We start from the raw sequence: 15821 nt of genomic DNA on the forward strand, positions 1-15821 counted from the left end.
ATAATTTTGGTTTTATTGAAGCAAATAATAATACAAGCCCGACAATATTTCCTTATGAATCTAGACAAATGATAAACATTTGCATCACAATGAAGTATTTATGGTCTTAGTCTAACTTCCGTACTGTGTATTTCAAAAATCTGTCATGATGACTGTAGTAAGATTTTACTGACTCTTCTATCTCATCTTCAAATATATTCATCATTGGCTTCAAGGACTTTTAAAAACTGGTTGCAGCTCTAAGTTGTTAGAGGCAAAATAATAATAATACTAAAAACAGATTTCTCTTTTTCAAAAAACTTTTTAACCAGTCCATAAGGCTAAAAGTTCTGAATAGACTATTACAAAGTGTAGCTTAATATTTCCTTATTTTTTAAGCAAAGCCCGGTGAAAATCTTAGATAAATGTATCGATTATATATAAGCACATACTATGAAAAACTCATTTATTATAGGCTATCAATAATGACTTTTGACCTTCTCACAACTTCTCATAACTTATGATATGTTAATGACTCTCCTGGGGATATTGGAGAGGACCTTCATGGTGGCATTTCAATGTCACTGTAAGGAAGAAAGTTAAAAGAGGAATCTGAGACCAAAGTGGAGATGCTGAAAAAATCAGCCTGCTGAGAAAGAATTCAAAACAAGGAGGTGAGCAAAAGGAAAAGAATGGAGCTGGAGGGAAACAAGATTGGAATTCGAGCGCTGGATCAAGGAAGGTGATGAAAGGATGAGAGTACCCAGGATGAAGGTGGGGAGAGCAGCTGCAGGAAAGGACTATTGACCTGTGGTCAAAGCTGGGTCACATGAAATCAGTAGACCTGGGGCCTTGAAAGATAAGGACCTCACTTCTCCAAAGACCTGCAGAGTTGAGAGTAACCATTCTGTGTGGGCTGGGAATTGAAAAAGGACTATCAAGACACGACTGTGACGTAGGGTGTCAGGTTGTGGCTGGTCTCGCTACTAGGAGGGTAATGCAAATAAGGAGCTCGTGAAAGGGACTTCAGAATGCCTAGACCGTGTACCAAGGAAAAAGAGTATGGCGAGGCAGTTTGTAAGTTACCTTGGCTATATACAGTACCCCAATAGTACATATATATGTGTACCCCAGGATTCTCTTACTCAGTGCCCAGCTGTGAGTTGAAAAAGATGAGTGACCCAAACGAGCGGTGAAGGGAACACCAGAGCAGACAATTAAGGGAAAGGCTAGGGTTCCACGGGGATAGTCTTTCAACCACCAGTCAGTCTCTACCATTCCCCATCTCCCTTTGTTCCCCTGGTGTAGCTAGTCAAAAACAATCAGGATAATTTATGCTAGAAATGTCCCTGGACGTGGGAAATGCTATATTTAAATTCTGCACAAGAGTTAGCCTGTGCTCCACATTTCCCTGCCCTGTCTGGCCCCGTCTGTTTCTGACCTTACCCCCGTTGTCCTCCCTCCACCTGCCACCAAGCACCCGTGGTCACCACCACCCCTCTTTGTTCCCCATTAGGCTCCTTGCCACTTCAAACCTCCACGTGCTATCCCTCTGCCCAAACAAAGAGGGTGGAAAGCAGGATGTCGTGACACACTGAGGATATTTTAAAAATGCAAAGTGTTGCTACATATTCTTCGGCAAAAAAAGAGAGGCAGAGGATAAGAGCAGTGTTAAATGAATAATCTATACTTGCAATTATAACACAATATAGGCAGTACGTAAACCAATTATACTCCTGAATGCTTTCTATAACCTCAGTGAGTAGCTACTTTTAAATGTAAATATCTCCTGAATTGTAATTTTTCTAGTTTCTAAATGGAATGTTCAACTACCCTTCCTATCTACCAGCTCCAAGGGTTTTTTAAAGAGTACTGCGTATATCATTTATAAATCAGTGGGTTATATCATAGTACTGCTTTATTTCTAATATTACATTTGTTAATATAGCCCTTAAATATGTTTCAATGAGGTGCAGCATGGTATTCATACTATTTATGTCTTTTTCTTTACTAAGCAAAAAGAAGTTTCTTTTTTTTTCCCATAAAGAATTTGGTATAGATTATGAGTTCAGGTGAAAAAGAATGAGGGGTGTACAAATATTATGTATTCATAAAAATTAAAAATAAATTTAAAAAAATACTATTTTAACCTAAATACTGAAATGGGAGAGGACCAGGAGGTGTAACTATAACACAGTGACTAATTTAGGCATATATTTAAAATGAAAAACAAAACTCAAGCAAGAAGAACCAATGCCAACTCACTTGTCTCTACCACATCGAACTTCATCCTGCTCCTTGGATGGGTGTCGTCGCTGCCTGGTGGATGTGGTGGAAGATGCTGATGACGTTCCAGATTCGGAGTCCTCTGAACTTTGACTTCCAGAACTATTAACATCAAAAAGATGCTGTTCTACAGCTGACCGGATGGTTCTTTCTAAGAGTCTGTAAAAAAGAATACGGAGTCATTTAAGCAATCAATTTTGTCAATGACTGCCTTTAAAAATATGTGCCCATAATTTTGGAAATACTTGTATTTCCAACGGAAGATCTTCAGAACTTCATGAACAAAGGCATTAATCTAAAAAATACTTGTATCGTGTGTTAAAAACAAAATTAAACTGAACAAATTCGACCAATTTTATAACTGTGTTTCTCATCTTTGTGACTCCAGGATTACTGAAATGCTCACGGCAAGTCTAGTGACAACTATGAGGCATTCAGGAAACAAGGGTCATTTAATATAAGGAAGAATGAGGAAAAAATTTTTTTTCCTCATAGAATAATAACGGACCTATTCTTACAAAGGTGAGTTTCCTCCAAATTTCATACCAGTTCTGCAGAGAAAGACAGTATGATCTGCAAAGCAAACTAGCACAAAAAATTTTATGATGCACATTATCTGTTTAGACTCCCTTAAAGATAAAAGTACATTGGGAATAGTGCTATTTGGAAAAAAAACTCACCAGAAAAACTACAACTCATAATAGATGGCATAATCTTTCCTAATCTCGATTCAATTACACTGTGATGTATATAAGTGAAGCTGAATTAATGTAAACACCCCACGACATATTGAAGTTGGAAGGATAGATTTACTGCGTTCAATCTGAGGAAAACAGGTAAGCACAAAAGGCTGAAAAGAATGCTTGATAATATATAAATGGCATCATTTTTAAAGCTGCAGAATCTTTTAATGTGTCTCTAAACCTTCTTCTATCACCATGTTATTTAATGCTGAATAAGCTGGTTTGGAAAATTCCTAACTTATACTTCTCAAAGCATGTTTTTCTTCCTTTGAAAAAGAATCACATATATATTTGTTAAATGCTCAGGCTAAGAAGTAGCATTTACTTAAATAAAACGAGCTTTGAGAATTTAAAGAACTTAAGATTTTCCACATGCAGTTTTATAACAGACTCATAGTTACTTCATTCAAGTTTTATTAAAAATATTTTAAGACAATGAGCAAGTATAGTTTAATTAAGTATAGTTTAACTTAGGCATTAGAATTTTTATGTTTAGAACTCTGTGTCCCTAATGATTCAAGATTACCTAATAGTGGTATGGAGGAATGTGAGTAAATTAATATATGCATAAGATATATACATAATACATAAATAAGATATTCATGAGGAAACCATAAGGTCTATTAAGTCAGAGTGGCTTCCTACAACATACCAATCATATAAATGAAACTGAAATATTCATCCAGACTAAGCCCGTATCTTTTCCAAACTATACAAAACATATAAGGAAAGGTTATCGGGAAACGAAAAAGGCAAGAACATGTCAGTCTTGGTACAGTTCTAGAATCTCTTTAAAATTGACAAAGGGAAGGGAGGTCAATTCTGCCCTCTCATTGCTTTCTTACCCAACAACAAAGAAAAAAAAAAAATCCAAATCCATCCTGCTAGATTCAAATTCATTCCAATTAGTGCTGCTTCTAATTTTTCTCTTGTCCTTCTTATCACATCAATCCTCCTCACCTCCTACACCTGATCCTTGCCAAGAGCAGATGCTTCAAAAAGGCCCACACATGTCCCAGCAAGAAAGGACAAGAGGGAGGTGTGAAGGAAACACCTTTGGGCAAGGAGCTATTCGTACAGCCATTTGACAAATATTTATTTAGTGCCTAATATATGCCAGGCACTTTTCTAGGAGCTAGGAAGACAGCAATGAACAGGACAGACAAGGTTCCTCTCTTTATGGAGCTTACATTCTTGCAGGGCAAGACAGATAATAAACAAATAATGTAATTTCAAATAGTGATAAATTCTCTAAAACATCGAGTAAAGTGCTGGAGAGTGAATATGGGTAATCAGGTATAGATTCCTATAAGAGATGACATTTGAACAAAGAGTCAATGATAAGAAAGTCTGGCCACGGTGAGGAACAGCCAGTGCAAAGGCTTTAAGGCAAGAATAAACTTGGTCTAGTCCAGGAACAGGAAGTCATGTGGCTGAAGCATAATGAACAATATGATCAGAGAGGTAGGCAAGGGAAGATAACTGAAATTTAGATTTAGTTTAAGTGCAAGTGGAAACCTTTTGGAGGAAAAGACATGTGATGACATAATTAAGAGAACACCGCCACTGTCCTGTGGAGAAAAAACTTGCTGCCATCACTAATTTGCATTCTTTTCTACAATCCTATTAGATTATGAAATCCCTGAAGGCAGAGCCCAAGGCTTATTTGACGTTCTACATCTAACACTGTGCTTAGCATGCTACAGGCACTTGGTAAATGTAGGCTCGATAAAATGAACAAAGTAGGAAATAAAGACATGGCTAATACATTAACCTTTAATTACATTCTCCATTGCAAGATGCCTCCTAAAGCATAGACTATTTTGCAAATATTAATTGACCCTGACATTATTTTTAATGAAGAAAACAAAAAGCTCATATTTACAAATGTTGGAGTTGACTGTAAGCACACACATGTAGAAGCTCAAACAGGAACACTGCTTATTTAGTCCTCTCCTCTGTATAAAGTTAGTTTAAGTGTTTCTGGTTGCTTACTGTCTTAATCTTCTAATACTGTACACCATTAGAATTACTTTTTTTCTGTTTAATAATGGGAAATGGCATTAGGAAAAAAACCCAAAATACAAAAACCCAACGCAAATAACTTACTCTTCAGTTGTTGAAACACTGCTGACTTGGGATACGTGGGCACTGCAGAGAAGAAGCAAAGAGAAAGAAAGTCAGGTGAGAGGAAAGATCAGAGATGGAAAATGTTTAACCATCCACTGACAGATGCTCGTTTTCACTTGTTCCTAGAAAATGAGATGGCCTTGATTGCTTATTCCTAAACAGTGGCCTTTTCTTCTTTTTAAAGATGTCCATGGCAGATCATTCCACAGCTGATCTTGGAAAATTGTCTCTTAGCTCTCAGCCTATTGCCGCAGCCCTAGTTCAGGGTCTTTTCATTTTCCTAAAATGTTAATTCAATTGCTGCTGACTGCCTTCTCATCACCTACTCTCTGCAGTCCAAATCCATCCCCGCCCTTCACCCCTCAGGCCTGTAGACAGAGCATTTTCCTAAAACTCTGCTCTGAACATGTAGAGGGCAGCAGGGAGCACAGGCATAGAGAACAAGGAACGAAAATACTGTTTTCTGTAATACATGACTATGTTTTTCTTTCTTAAAGCTTACAGTTGCTGGATTGTGACATGACTATTTCTAAACCATCTTTTCTAAGCGACCTTCTCTTCCTAAGTTTCTCAAGATGGAAAATATCTCAAGCTTCATGTTTCATCTTAATACCTAATTTACAACCCTATTGTGGATTATTTACAAACTTACTTTATATTTACAAACTACTTTCCCATTTTCTCTAAAGCCTGAATTCTTTTAAAAGTACTAAGAAGTGGTCAACATAAAGCAGAATGATAAAATTATAAAACACTATCTGGTTAGCATCCTCCAGAACTTTCTTCCTCATGCCCACACTTATGTTCACATAACCACAATGACTGTCGAGGCTGGCAACTATTTTAATTGTATTAATAACTTCATTACATTCTCACATTCTGCCCTCTAGTGTTTAGTCAGCTTCTAAATCAAGATTTAAAAGTGTCTACGCTTTAAAAAAAAAAAAAAAAAAAAGGTTAAATATTGAGCAGATTGAAGAAAATCTTTAGTCATGTCAAACTATTTTGCCTAATAGTTCTCTTTTTTCTTCCTTCTTTGTAAAAGATGCCTGAAGAAAACCGAAGCTGTTAATGACCAATATCGATAGCTGTCTTTCAATCACTCCAAGCATCCTAATTTATACTATATAATTTTCAACATATGAATATGCTGCTTGGGAATCATCTGTCAGGTTTTTCTCCCCTGTCAGTACATATTTCTTCCTTTCAATTCAGAATCCAAGTGCCCCAAGGGATTGTATGATATTCCTCATTTTCTTTTGTCACACTACCTACCACAACCGCCATCATCGTACCCTTCATGGTACTCATTATTCCAGGGGTGATCCACAAACACTGACTCTTTAGACTCAGATAGTTTTCTTCAGTTAAAGGTGCAGCTCTTTGTCATGATCATAGACTATAGGCAAATCCCAGAAAAACCATATACAATCATGTGATTGTGCAAAAGGGAAACTGATTTGAAGAATCATCAAATAATAAGTACAAACACCCTAACACTTGAGTACTTACTATGTTTCAGACACTGTGCTAAGTACTTTTTATACAGATTTTTTTTCACCTATTGTTCACAATAACCTTATGAGGTAGGAACTATCGTTTTCCCTATTTTCAGATGAAGCAATTATAGAGGTTAAATAATTTGCCCACAGGTATGGAGGCAAGAAATAGACGAGCTGGGATTTGAACCAAGAAAAGTTTTAGCTCAGAGTCTAAGCTCTTAATCACTACACTAGGTTTGTCTTTCAATCCATTACTCACTTGAAGAAAAACACACTGGAGTCATCTTTGTATATAGAGGCCTGGACTTAGGTATTTTACTTTGCTTTTAATCACAACCATTTCTCCTCTCCCTCACAAAGCCTGTTATTCATAGTGGTTCCCAGGCTACGTAACCAACAATAAATCCTTTGCTGCTCTCTGTCTTTAACTGGAACAGGCAGTCCTTGCTGTTGATGCTTTGTGGCTCACCCTCTGTAAACTCAACACTGTATAATTAACTCCTAGACTCCACTTCTCGATGCAGTTACACAACCTTGGTTTTGGGAGCAGGGGCCAATGTGAATAATGACTCAGGGGAAACCTAGAAGAGAGAAAAGAATGTAGATCTGCTAGATGCTAAAAAACATTCCAAAGACCTATCATTAGCCAATTAGTCCCCCATGCTGTCCCAGAATGTGGAGATGTATTTCCTCTCCTCCCTTCTACACATTTTTGACCTGTTCTTCTTTTTGCCTATTAAAGCAGATTCTGATATTTTTATGTTCCTTTTTGTAGGGGAGGGTGAAGAAAGAAAGGTGAGGAAGAAAGAGACAAGGAAATGACAACAAACACAACCAGATTCCGAGATTTCTAACTTTCTAAGTGCTTCTCCAACCTTAATGTGCACAGGAATCACCCAGGACCTTTTAATACATAGACTGTGATTCAGCGGCTCTCAGTCTCGGGAAGGGGAAGCTGAGACTTTGCATTTCTAATAAAATCCTCAGTGATTCTGATGCTGTTGGTTTGTAGAAGACGCTTTGAGTAGCAAAGTTGAAAGCTCTAAATCCTTGCAACCAAAATTCTTTAAAACTTCAATTATTTAGATATCACAATAGCAATTTTTAAACATTCTAATTTAAGTAATGAAGGTATGACAGGAAAAACTCATACTAACCTTAGCGAATAAAAGTCAACATAGCAAACTTTCCCTCACAAGTTAAATAAAAATGACCTGAGCCATCTAAATCAGTTAAGAGCCTTTCTCAGAATGCAAAATCAATAAATCAGTAATAAAACCAAGTAATTAAACCATATTCATTTTTGCTAGTATATTTATTTCAGCTCAGATTTATAAGTTTATAGTTTTATGTTTTTCATAGTCCTAGAATTTCTGAAATATGTAACTTACCCATAATTTAGTGTTCTTTTAAAAGAATTTCTATATATAAAGTATTATGAAAAGAGAATATTTTCTATTGGAATCAGAAAACACAAGTTCTGGTCTTGGCTCTACAGTTAATTAGCTGAAATCATAGGCAGGTTGTTAGATTGGCTGCTTGGGGTTGGGTTCTTCATGCAGAATATGACAGGTTTGGCTAGTGATCTCTGTGGTTTTCTTTTAGCTCTAAAAGTTTATCGCATTATCTCAATTTTATTGCCCTAAAGTTTAAATCATTACAAAAGGTTATAGCTGCATATTTAGTTTTATGACATAGTATCATTTAAATTTATAGTTTATTGGATACCAAAATGGTTTTGGTCAGGTATCCAACTACCTCCATAATTCCTGCGGGATGTACTTAATTCACCAATAACAAGACTTCTAAGAATATTTAACAACAGCAATAGAGACTTAGTCCACAGCTATAGCTGACTCATGAAGGTAATTCTAAGACTCTGAGAAAAAGGCAATAAGCATTTAAACAACAGGCAAATAAGCTAAAATGAAAGATACAGATTTCCTTCATTTGCATGTAGCTTGTTTTTTTATCTTCTGCAGACAGCTAAGAATAATGAATTTTCTTCAGAGCCCTTGACTGATTTGCTAAGAAAATTTCTTACTTATGTACTACAAACACTTGGATAAGGAAAAATTCTTTTACTAATGTTGATAAAGTATTTAAAATGGAAAGAAATGAGCTCATGTGCAAATCAGCATTATGGGCAAATTCATTACTCAAGCCTACTGTTAGTGATGATGCAGCTGAATATTCTACTGGTATGGTCATTTAAAATAGGTTGTAAGCCTACTCTGAAATATATTCTATGACATATTTAAATATCTTTAGTCTTTATTTCTATTAGCAAAACCCAAACTAAATTTCCTTAAGCCAATTATGTGCAGCAATATTGGTCTCTAAAATTTGCATGTGATAAGATGCACAGATGCCTGTTGACAAGTGATTCTTTAATTAGATCTCAATGTGAAATAAAGAATACATTTAAAAAGAAGTTCCAAATCTATAAAAACCAGACATCTTGAAAAAACATGTGTTCTGTTTTTTCCGTGTTCTCTTATTTCAGTATGTTCTCCTCTGTGGCATACAAAATCCTGCCTGTAATATATTATTGTTTAATGGGAATCATGAGGTTTAACAGGATTATCAGTATTTTCTAGAATATAACATTTGCATTTACTCCATTTTTTAATAAATAAGGATTAAAAAGACAATTATATGATATTTGTTTAAATAACCTAAGGGTGAAGATCATGTAACTTAATCATCAAAATGGCATGAAATTCTTAAATTGTCTATTTAACAAAATACAGTATTTTTAGTGTTACCTTAAAATAGTAAAAGTTCCAAGTCTTCCAGGCTTGGAACCCCTTTTTGCAAGGAAAAATATTCAATTCTCAACAAGCTGTGGAAATGCCTTTTGTGATTTCATTGCCACTTGCTTTTCAGCTTCTTCATTGCTGGCATAAGCAAGCTACTGTTAAAATGGCAAAGCTGTGTCAATAGTTTAGGTGCATACTTTGATTAACTATACTGCTTCTTGCTTGAGATATAATAAACTATACTTGATTAGAAATTGGACATTTCATATTTAATTACCTAGTATCTACATAGTCTGGCTTCAGAGTGTGCCCTTAATAAGGACACAATCCTTATTCTCAAATAATGCTGCTATTTACATAAATTTTTGGCTATACATTTAGTTATTTCATTAGAATTAGAATAGATTAATAAAAGTGCTTTTTCAAATTCAAATGAAATTTTCTCCTCAAAATTTACATATTACAGAAAATTTTTTATTTCATCTAGATTTTCATGTTTATTAGTTTAAAATTGCATAAAGTATTCTCTAATCTTTATACAATTTACTATACCCCTTACAGAAAACTTTAATTCTGCTCATTAGCATTGTCCCTTTTTTCCTTAAGTTTAGAGGTTTTTCTATTTTATAATTTTCATTTTTACTCCCAAAGAACCAGCTCCTGGATTCAAACATCAGTTCCGCTCTTTTTCTATTTTCTTTCATTATTAAATTCTTTTACGTTTCTAAAAGGTTGCTTTTTCGTCCTTTTTATAACTTCTTATTTTGAATATATGGCTAGTTATTTTCAGTCTTAAGTGTGAAGTTACCTCCTCAAAGAGCTTAGATCTCATTCTACAAAGTTTCATATGTACTTTTTTCTTTTTATTTGAGGTTCTTAAACCTCTTTGAGTTTTCCCCCTTCCTCCTCTTCCCTTAGAAGAGCTTTCATTAATTGATTGGAAGTTTTGTTATTAATTACACTGTGGTCAGAAAATGTGACTGATAATGTATTTTATAAATTGTTATAGACATAGAATTGTATGTATAAGTCTTATATTTCAAATGTGTTTGTCTGTCTACCCTTAATATAAGAGTTTAAATTTATATGATTTGGTGCTATACTATGACACATACTAATTTATAACTTTTATAACTTCAGTATTGATTTTACTTAATGAAGTCTAGTTTGTCCTGTCTGAACAAATTTGGCCTTGAACTTCACTTGTTCTGGTATCAATATCGCTATCTCTGCTTTCTTTCTGTTTGCATTTATCAGACATACGTTTATCTTAACCTTTCTGTGCCATTTTGTTTTAGGTATGACTTGAGCAATATAGTTCAGATCATCTTTTTTTGGTATTTTAACTTTTCTTAAAGAATTTAATCCACTTATTGTCATAGCTGATATATTTGTTCTAGCATTGTTTTTGCTTTATACTTTCTAATTGGGGACATTGCTTTTTGTTTGAGTTTTGCCATTGCTCTTATCTTTGGAGGGGATTTGGGATATAGGAATCCTATGCACAATTCTACTGGTGGTTGCCTCTCATACCCGTACTTCTCTAATCATCAAAGCTAGAAAACAAAACTCTTGACATTTGCCTCTATTCTTCTGCCTTTTATGCAAGACAAGTAGTTTAGAACCTCATCACTTTGCCCCTTCACCAATGCTTATAAGCAAGTCTATTTCTTAAATTTTATTCATGTCTCAATTAGCTGGGCATCCATTAACTTTGATTTCTATTTCCATTTTACTAATATGGTTTCTCCCTTATAGTTTTCAGGTTGACTTTTCAATCTCTGGCCTTCACATCTAACATTATTTCTCTCATAGCTTTTATCTTCACCCTTTTCCTTTTTGTTCTGGAAGGGCTTCCTGACTTTCTCTTTCATCATGTAGTTGATTTATCTTTAATAACTTCTGTTCCTTACTGCTTCCCACATAGTTTTTTAAATCACGGCTAATACACTTCTAGCCTCCTTTTCTCCTCCTTCTTTCAGCTGTTCTGCGTCTCCAGCCTTTCAATTCTAAATCTACTTTCCTGTTACAGCTTTCTACTAATGTTTCAAAGAGGTTGGTTATGTACTTGAGCATTTTTTGAGAAGATTAACAATATTACTTTTCAAGTTTTCCTCTGAATCATATAAAAATCAATCATCTGGATTCTGTTTTCATGCTGAGTCCTCAGGGCAAGCCATCCTTTCCCTTAGTTTGTAATTTCTCTTCACAGGTCCCAAATAGTTTCTTTGTGTTTAGTGGTTTTTAAAGGGAACAATCAATTCAGGCAGAGCCATTACCAACAACCTGGGTGGGTGGATTGTTCTTAGTTTGTATCATTGTCCATTTGGCTGTGGGCAGAAGCGCCCTCTTGGATTTAGACTTGAAAAGCCATTATATAAATGTGTCCAAGGGCAATCTACAATGCCTACTTAGGTGGACTGGCTGGTTCAATTTTATGACTATGCTGGATAATCAGAAGCAAGTCTGTAATTTTTGTGCAGTGTACACTTGGAAACGCACATTAAATCCAATAATCTTCCTACCTTTATCCCCTTCTCAAATGCTTTTGCTAGTTGACAGAGCATCCCAGGGGCATCCCTTCTTCCTCCATTGTTTTGTAGACTGAACATTCTAGTATTTGAATGGATATTGAAATAAAGTTGACAGGGGCAGAGAGGTGAAAAAGAATACACAACTTGCCTCTAGATGGTTCGGAAAATAAGTTTCTGTTCAGTTGGGGAAATGTCACTTGCTTTTCTGGCCAATGCAGTAGACAACAGAATAAAGCCAAGTCAGTCTGTTTGTGGCCATCTGTGTTGTTTAGATGACAGAACATGAAGTCTACAAGGTAAAAATATGTTTCTCAGTCCATCCCTGTTGATGATGGATGAGACCTATCATGTGGTTTTCTTTATCATTGCTATTGAGCAATCTCTATTTTTTGTCTTTTATATCATCATTGGAATTTAAATGGAGAGCTGGGGGTAGTTATATCAGGCAAAGGTAGTCTGCTACCTGTTTAAACTAGAAGTTTACATTTTATTAAAATCTGAAGTCCCACAGAGAGAAGGGGATAGGGAGGCAGGGATACTGAAGGATGAAGCAGCAAGAGCTCCAGGCAGAATAGATATAAAGGTGTCACTTTATGTAAGTAAATTCTTCCTTTTCTTTGTCATGCTAAGGGAAGGTATATGAAGAGAAGCATTAAAAATTTATATATTTATCTTTCTCAGCATAGCCTCAGCATATGCTTAATATTTTCCTTAATATTGACAGAATTAAACCCAGAATCTATATTTACCTCTTCTTACTATGCAAAAAATATGACTGGTGATTCTCAGATATCAAGAACACATTATTATGTCTCTAAAAAATTGTATGATGAACAGTAATAAAGTTTATAACCGTTTTTCAGCTATACTGTTGGTCTAGCTCAGTTTTTCCAGTTAAAGTTGTGCATTGAAATCTCCTATGACACTCTGTGAAAATACAGACATCCAGCCCCACCTGGGACTTGGTATCTTGGCCAGTGAGACCCAGCCATCTTTAAAGAAATCCACGTACTTCATACCTATAAGAATGGCTATTATCAAAAAAACTGAAAATAACAAGTGTTGGCAAAGATGTGGACAAATTGGAACTGTTGTGCATTATCGGTGGAAATGTAAAATGGTGCAGCTGCTAGGGAAACCAGTATGGCAGTTCCTCAAAATTAAACAGAACTACCATATGATCCAGCAACTCCACTTCTGGTTATGTATCCGATAGAATTGAAAGCAGGCACGTGGATAGATATTTTTATACTTGGATAGATATTTGTACACCCATGTTCATGGCAGTGTTATTCACAATAGTCAAAAGATGGAAGCAACCTGAGTGTGTGTTGATAGATGAACGGATTAACAAAATTCAGTATATACATAGAATATTATTCAGCCTTAAAAAGGAAGAAACTTCTGAAACATGCTACTATATCAATGAACCCTGAGGACATTTTGTTAAGTGAAATATGCCAGTCACAAAAGGACAAAGACTGTATGATTCCACTTACATCAAGTACCTAGAGTAGGCAAATTCATAAAAACAGAGAGTAGAATGGTGGTTGCCAGGGGGCAGGGGAAGATGGAAATGAGGAGTTAGTGTTTAATGGGTAGAGTCTTCAGTTTTGCAAGATAAAGAGTTCTGGAGATGGATGGTGATGATGGTTGTACAACATTGAGAACGTACTTAATGCCACTGAACTGTATGCTTAAAAATGGTTAAGATGGTCAATCTTATGTTATGTGTACTTTACCACAATTAAAAAAAATTAAAAATGGTTAAAATGGTGAATTTTATGTTTTACCACACACACACACATACACCCCCACATACACAAACCCAAAAACAGAGCTCTGCAGGCAGAGGTGATTTGCTCCTCAGCTTAGAAACACCATTCTAGTCAAAAACGGTAAGGAAAACAAATATTTTTTATAAAAGAGTTATTTGTGTTTGAAGATACGGAGTTGACTTACTATCTTGACAAAAAATCAAGTAGATACTTAAATACACAGCCTGCCTGTCTGTTATACTTACTAGTCAGTAGCCTGAAACAGGCTTATAAACAAATATAATGTCTTTTGTATGTTAAACTTCTCCAACTCTCCCATCTAATAATGAGGGATTTTTACCTCAAAAATGATAATTTAGAAAACATATACTATGCTTAAAGAGAAAAACACATTCTTAAAAATTAAAGCTAATGAAGTATAACAACAAGAACAAAAAAATCACAAATATACAAATTCTAGCATAAGTTGTTTGAATAAGTATGCCCCCAAAAAGCTATCTAAAAACGCTTTAGAAAGAAGATTTCTACACATCAGGACAGGAGTGGTGTGGTATGGTATTATTTCCATTCCCATCTAATATTAGGTAATATTTTAATTTGAATTTATCCAAAGCTAAATTGTTTTCTTCAACATAAATTTGAGAGAGTTAAGAGAGTTTCATAAAATTGATGGTTCCTAGGCTCTAGCAATCAAAAATTAACCAAATCCTAAAGAATGAGTTTGTCTGCCAAACAGCTAACTTAGAAATAAATCTATCTGATGTTCCTTAAGGAAAATTAAAAACAGATGAAATTCTAAAACGGATCCTAAGCAATTTCAAATCTGCTAACATATTAATTTAGCTTCAATTTGCACTGTATTAAAACTTGGGCTGAAATTTAAAAAGATGATCAATTTCAGGGTTTTGATGGAGCGCTATATAAGAGTAAGGGAGAAAGATCAGTGTACTTGCTGGAAGACAGGTGTGAGGTAAGCAAGGAACAAGCATTCAGAAGCCAGGTGAGCTGTTTAGAGCCCAATGAACAAAACTGATTACAGATATGTAGCCTCTGAAGCACATATTTAGGATTTTGATAAAGCACAGGCAAACACAGGTTCCAGGTACACAAGCTATATGTATAATCCAGGAATCTGTAAAGAAGGAATTCAAAGGTCAAAGTCTGATGGGATGGGATAAGGACTGGGTCCGGCCCTGGTCACAGGAGCATGAAGGTAGTGTAGGTGAGGTGGGCGCAAGTAGAGATGAGAAGAACAGAAAGTGGAGATGAAGAACCCTAGTCCCAGAGGAAACCAATCACAGAAATCAAAACTCGGGCTTGCAGACACTGAAGACTCAGACAAACAGAACTAGTGATAGATCCTAGACAGATCTCCCGGACACCAGGCAAAAGAATGCAGACAATAACAGGCTGAACATGGCACAGGCACACCAACAACAAGCTGCTTTGATGCTAAGCCGAGCAACTGAAGTAGGGGTGTCTTTTGGGGGGATTCTAGCCTTAAACATGAAGGAGACCAGGCTATGGACATCCTTGCCAAGAATGTTCTTTATTTTAAGTTTGCAGGTTCACGTTTATTTTGCTACAATCTCATGGTTTGGCATACCCTGTTCTTCCCTTTCGTTCCCCTAATCATTTCAACTGGGCTGGTAATCCCTAATGAGCATCTGGGGAACAATGACACCTACTGTTCGAGTCACTGCAACTGCAATAAACTTGCTAAGTGGGATGGTGGCGGGTGCAGATTTGCAGCTACTCTTTCCTTCCTTTGCAAAAAAGGACAAATGGCTCTGCGGCGATTTAGGTTAGGTTGGAGAAGTACTGCAATTAGAGAAGACAGAGTTGATCTCACAGAAGATATTTGATTTAGAATAAAAATATATGAGTGTGTGTCTATTTATAACAGCCCTACCTTACTGCAGAAAGAACTGAAAGCAATTGAAATGTACAGTAGATTTACATGTGGTTCAGCCATGACTGTTAAAAGAGAATATCCAGGCCGGGCGCGGTGGCTCACGCCTGTAATCCTAGCACTCTGGGAGGCCGAGGCGGGAGGATCGTTCTGAGCTCAGGAGTTCGAGACCAGCCTGAGCAAGAGCGAGACCCC

The 15821-nt window shown here is 35.9% G+C and overlaps 1 protein-coding gene across 2 annotated transcripts in view; it reads right to left on the reverse strand.

Annotated features, from left to right (window-relative positions):
• Nucleotides 1-15821, reverse strand: part of FAM13A (family with sequence similarity 13, member A) — a 207150-nt gene that overhangs the window by 53956 nt on the left and 137373 nt on the right. For both annotated transcript variants that reach the window (XM_012647212.1, XM_012647213.1), the window contains 2 exons: nucleotides 5118-5159; nucleotides 2245-2424 (listed from right to left, as the gene is read on the reverse strand). In XM_012647212.1, the coding sequence (XP_012502666.1) occupies nucleotides 2245-2424; nucleotides 5118-5159 (222 nt within the window). The remainder of the gene's footprint in view (nucleotides 1-2244; nucleotides 2425-5117; nucleotides 5160-15821) is intronic.

The sequence above is a fragment of the Propithecus coquereli genome, unplaced genomic scaffold, assembly GCF_000956105.1.
Source record: "Propithecus coquereli isolate 6110/MARCELLA unplaced genomic scaffold, Pcoq_1.0 Scaffold26, whole genome shotgun sequence".
NCBI classification, from domain to species: domain Eukaryota; kingdom Metazoa; phylum Chordata; class Mammalia; order Primates; family Indriidae; genus Propithecus; species Propithecus coquereli.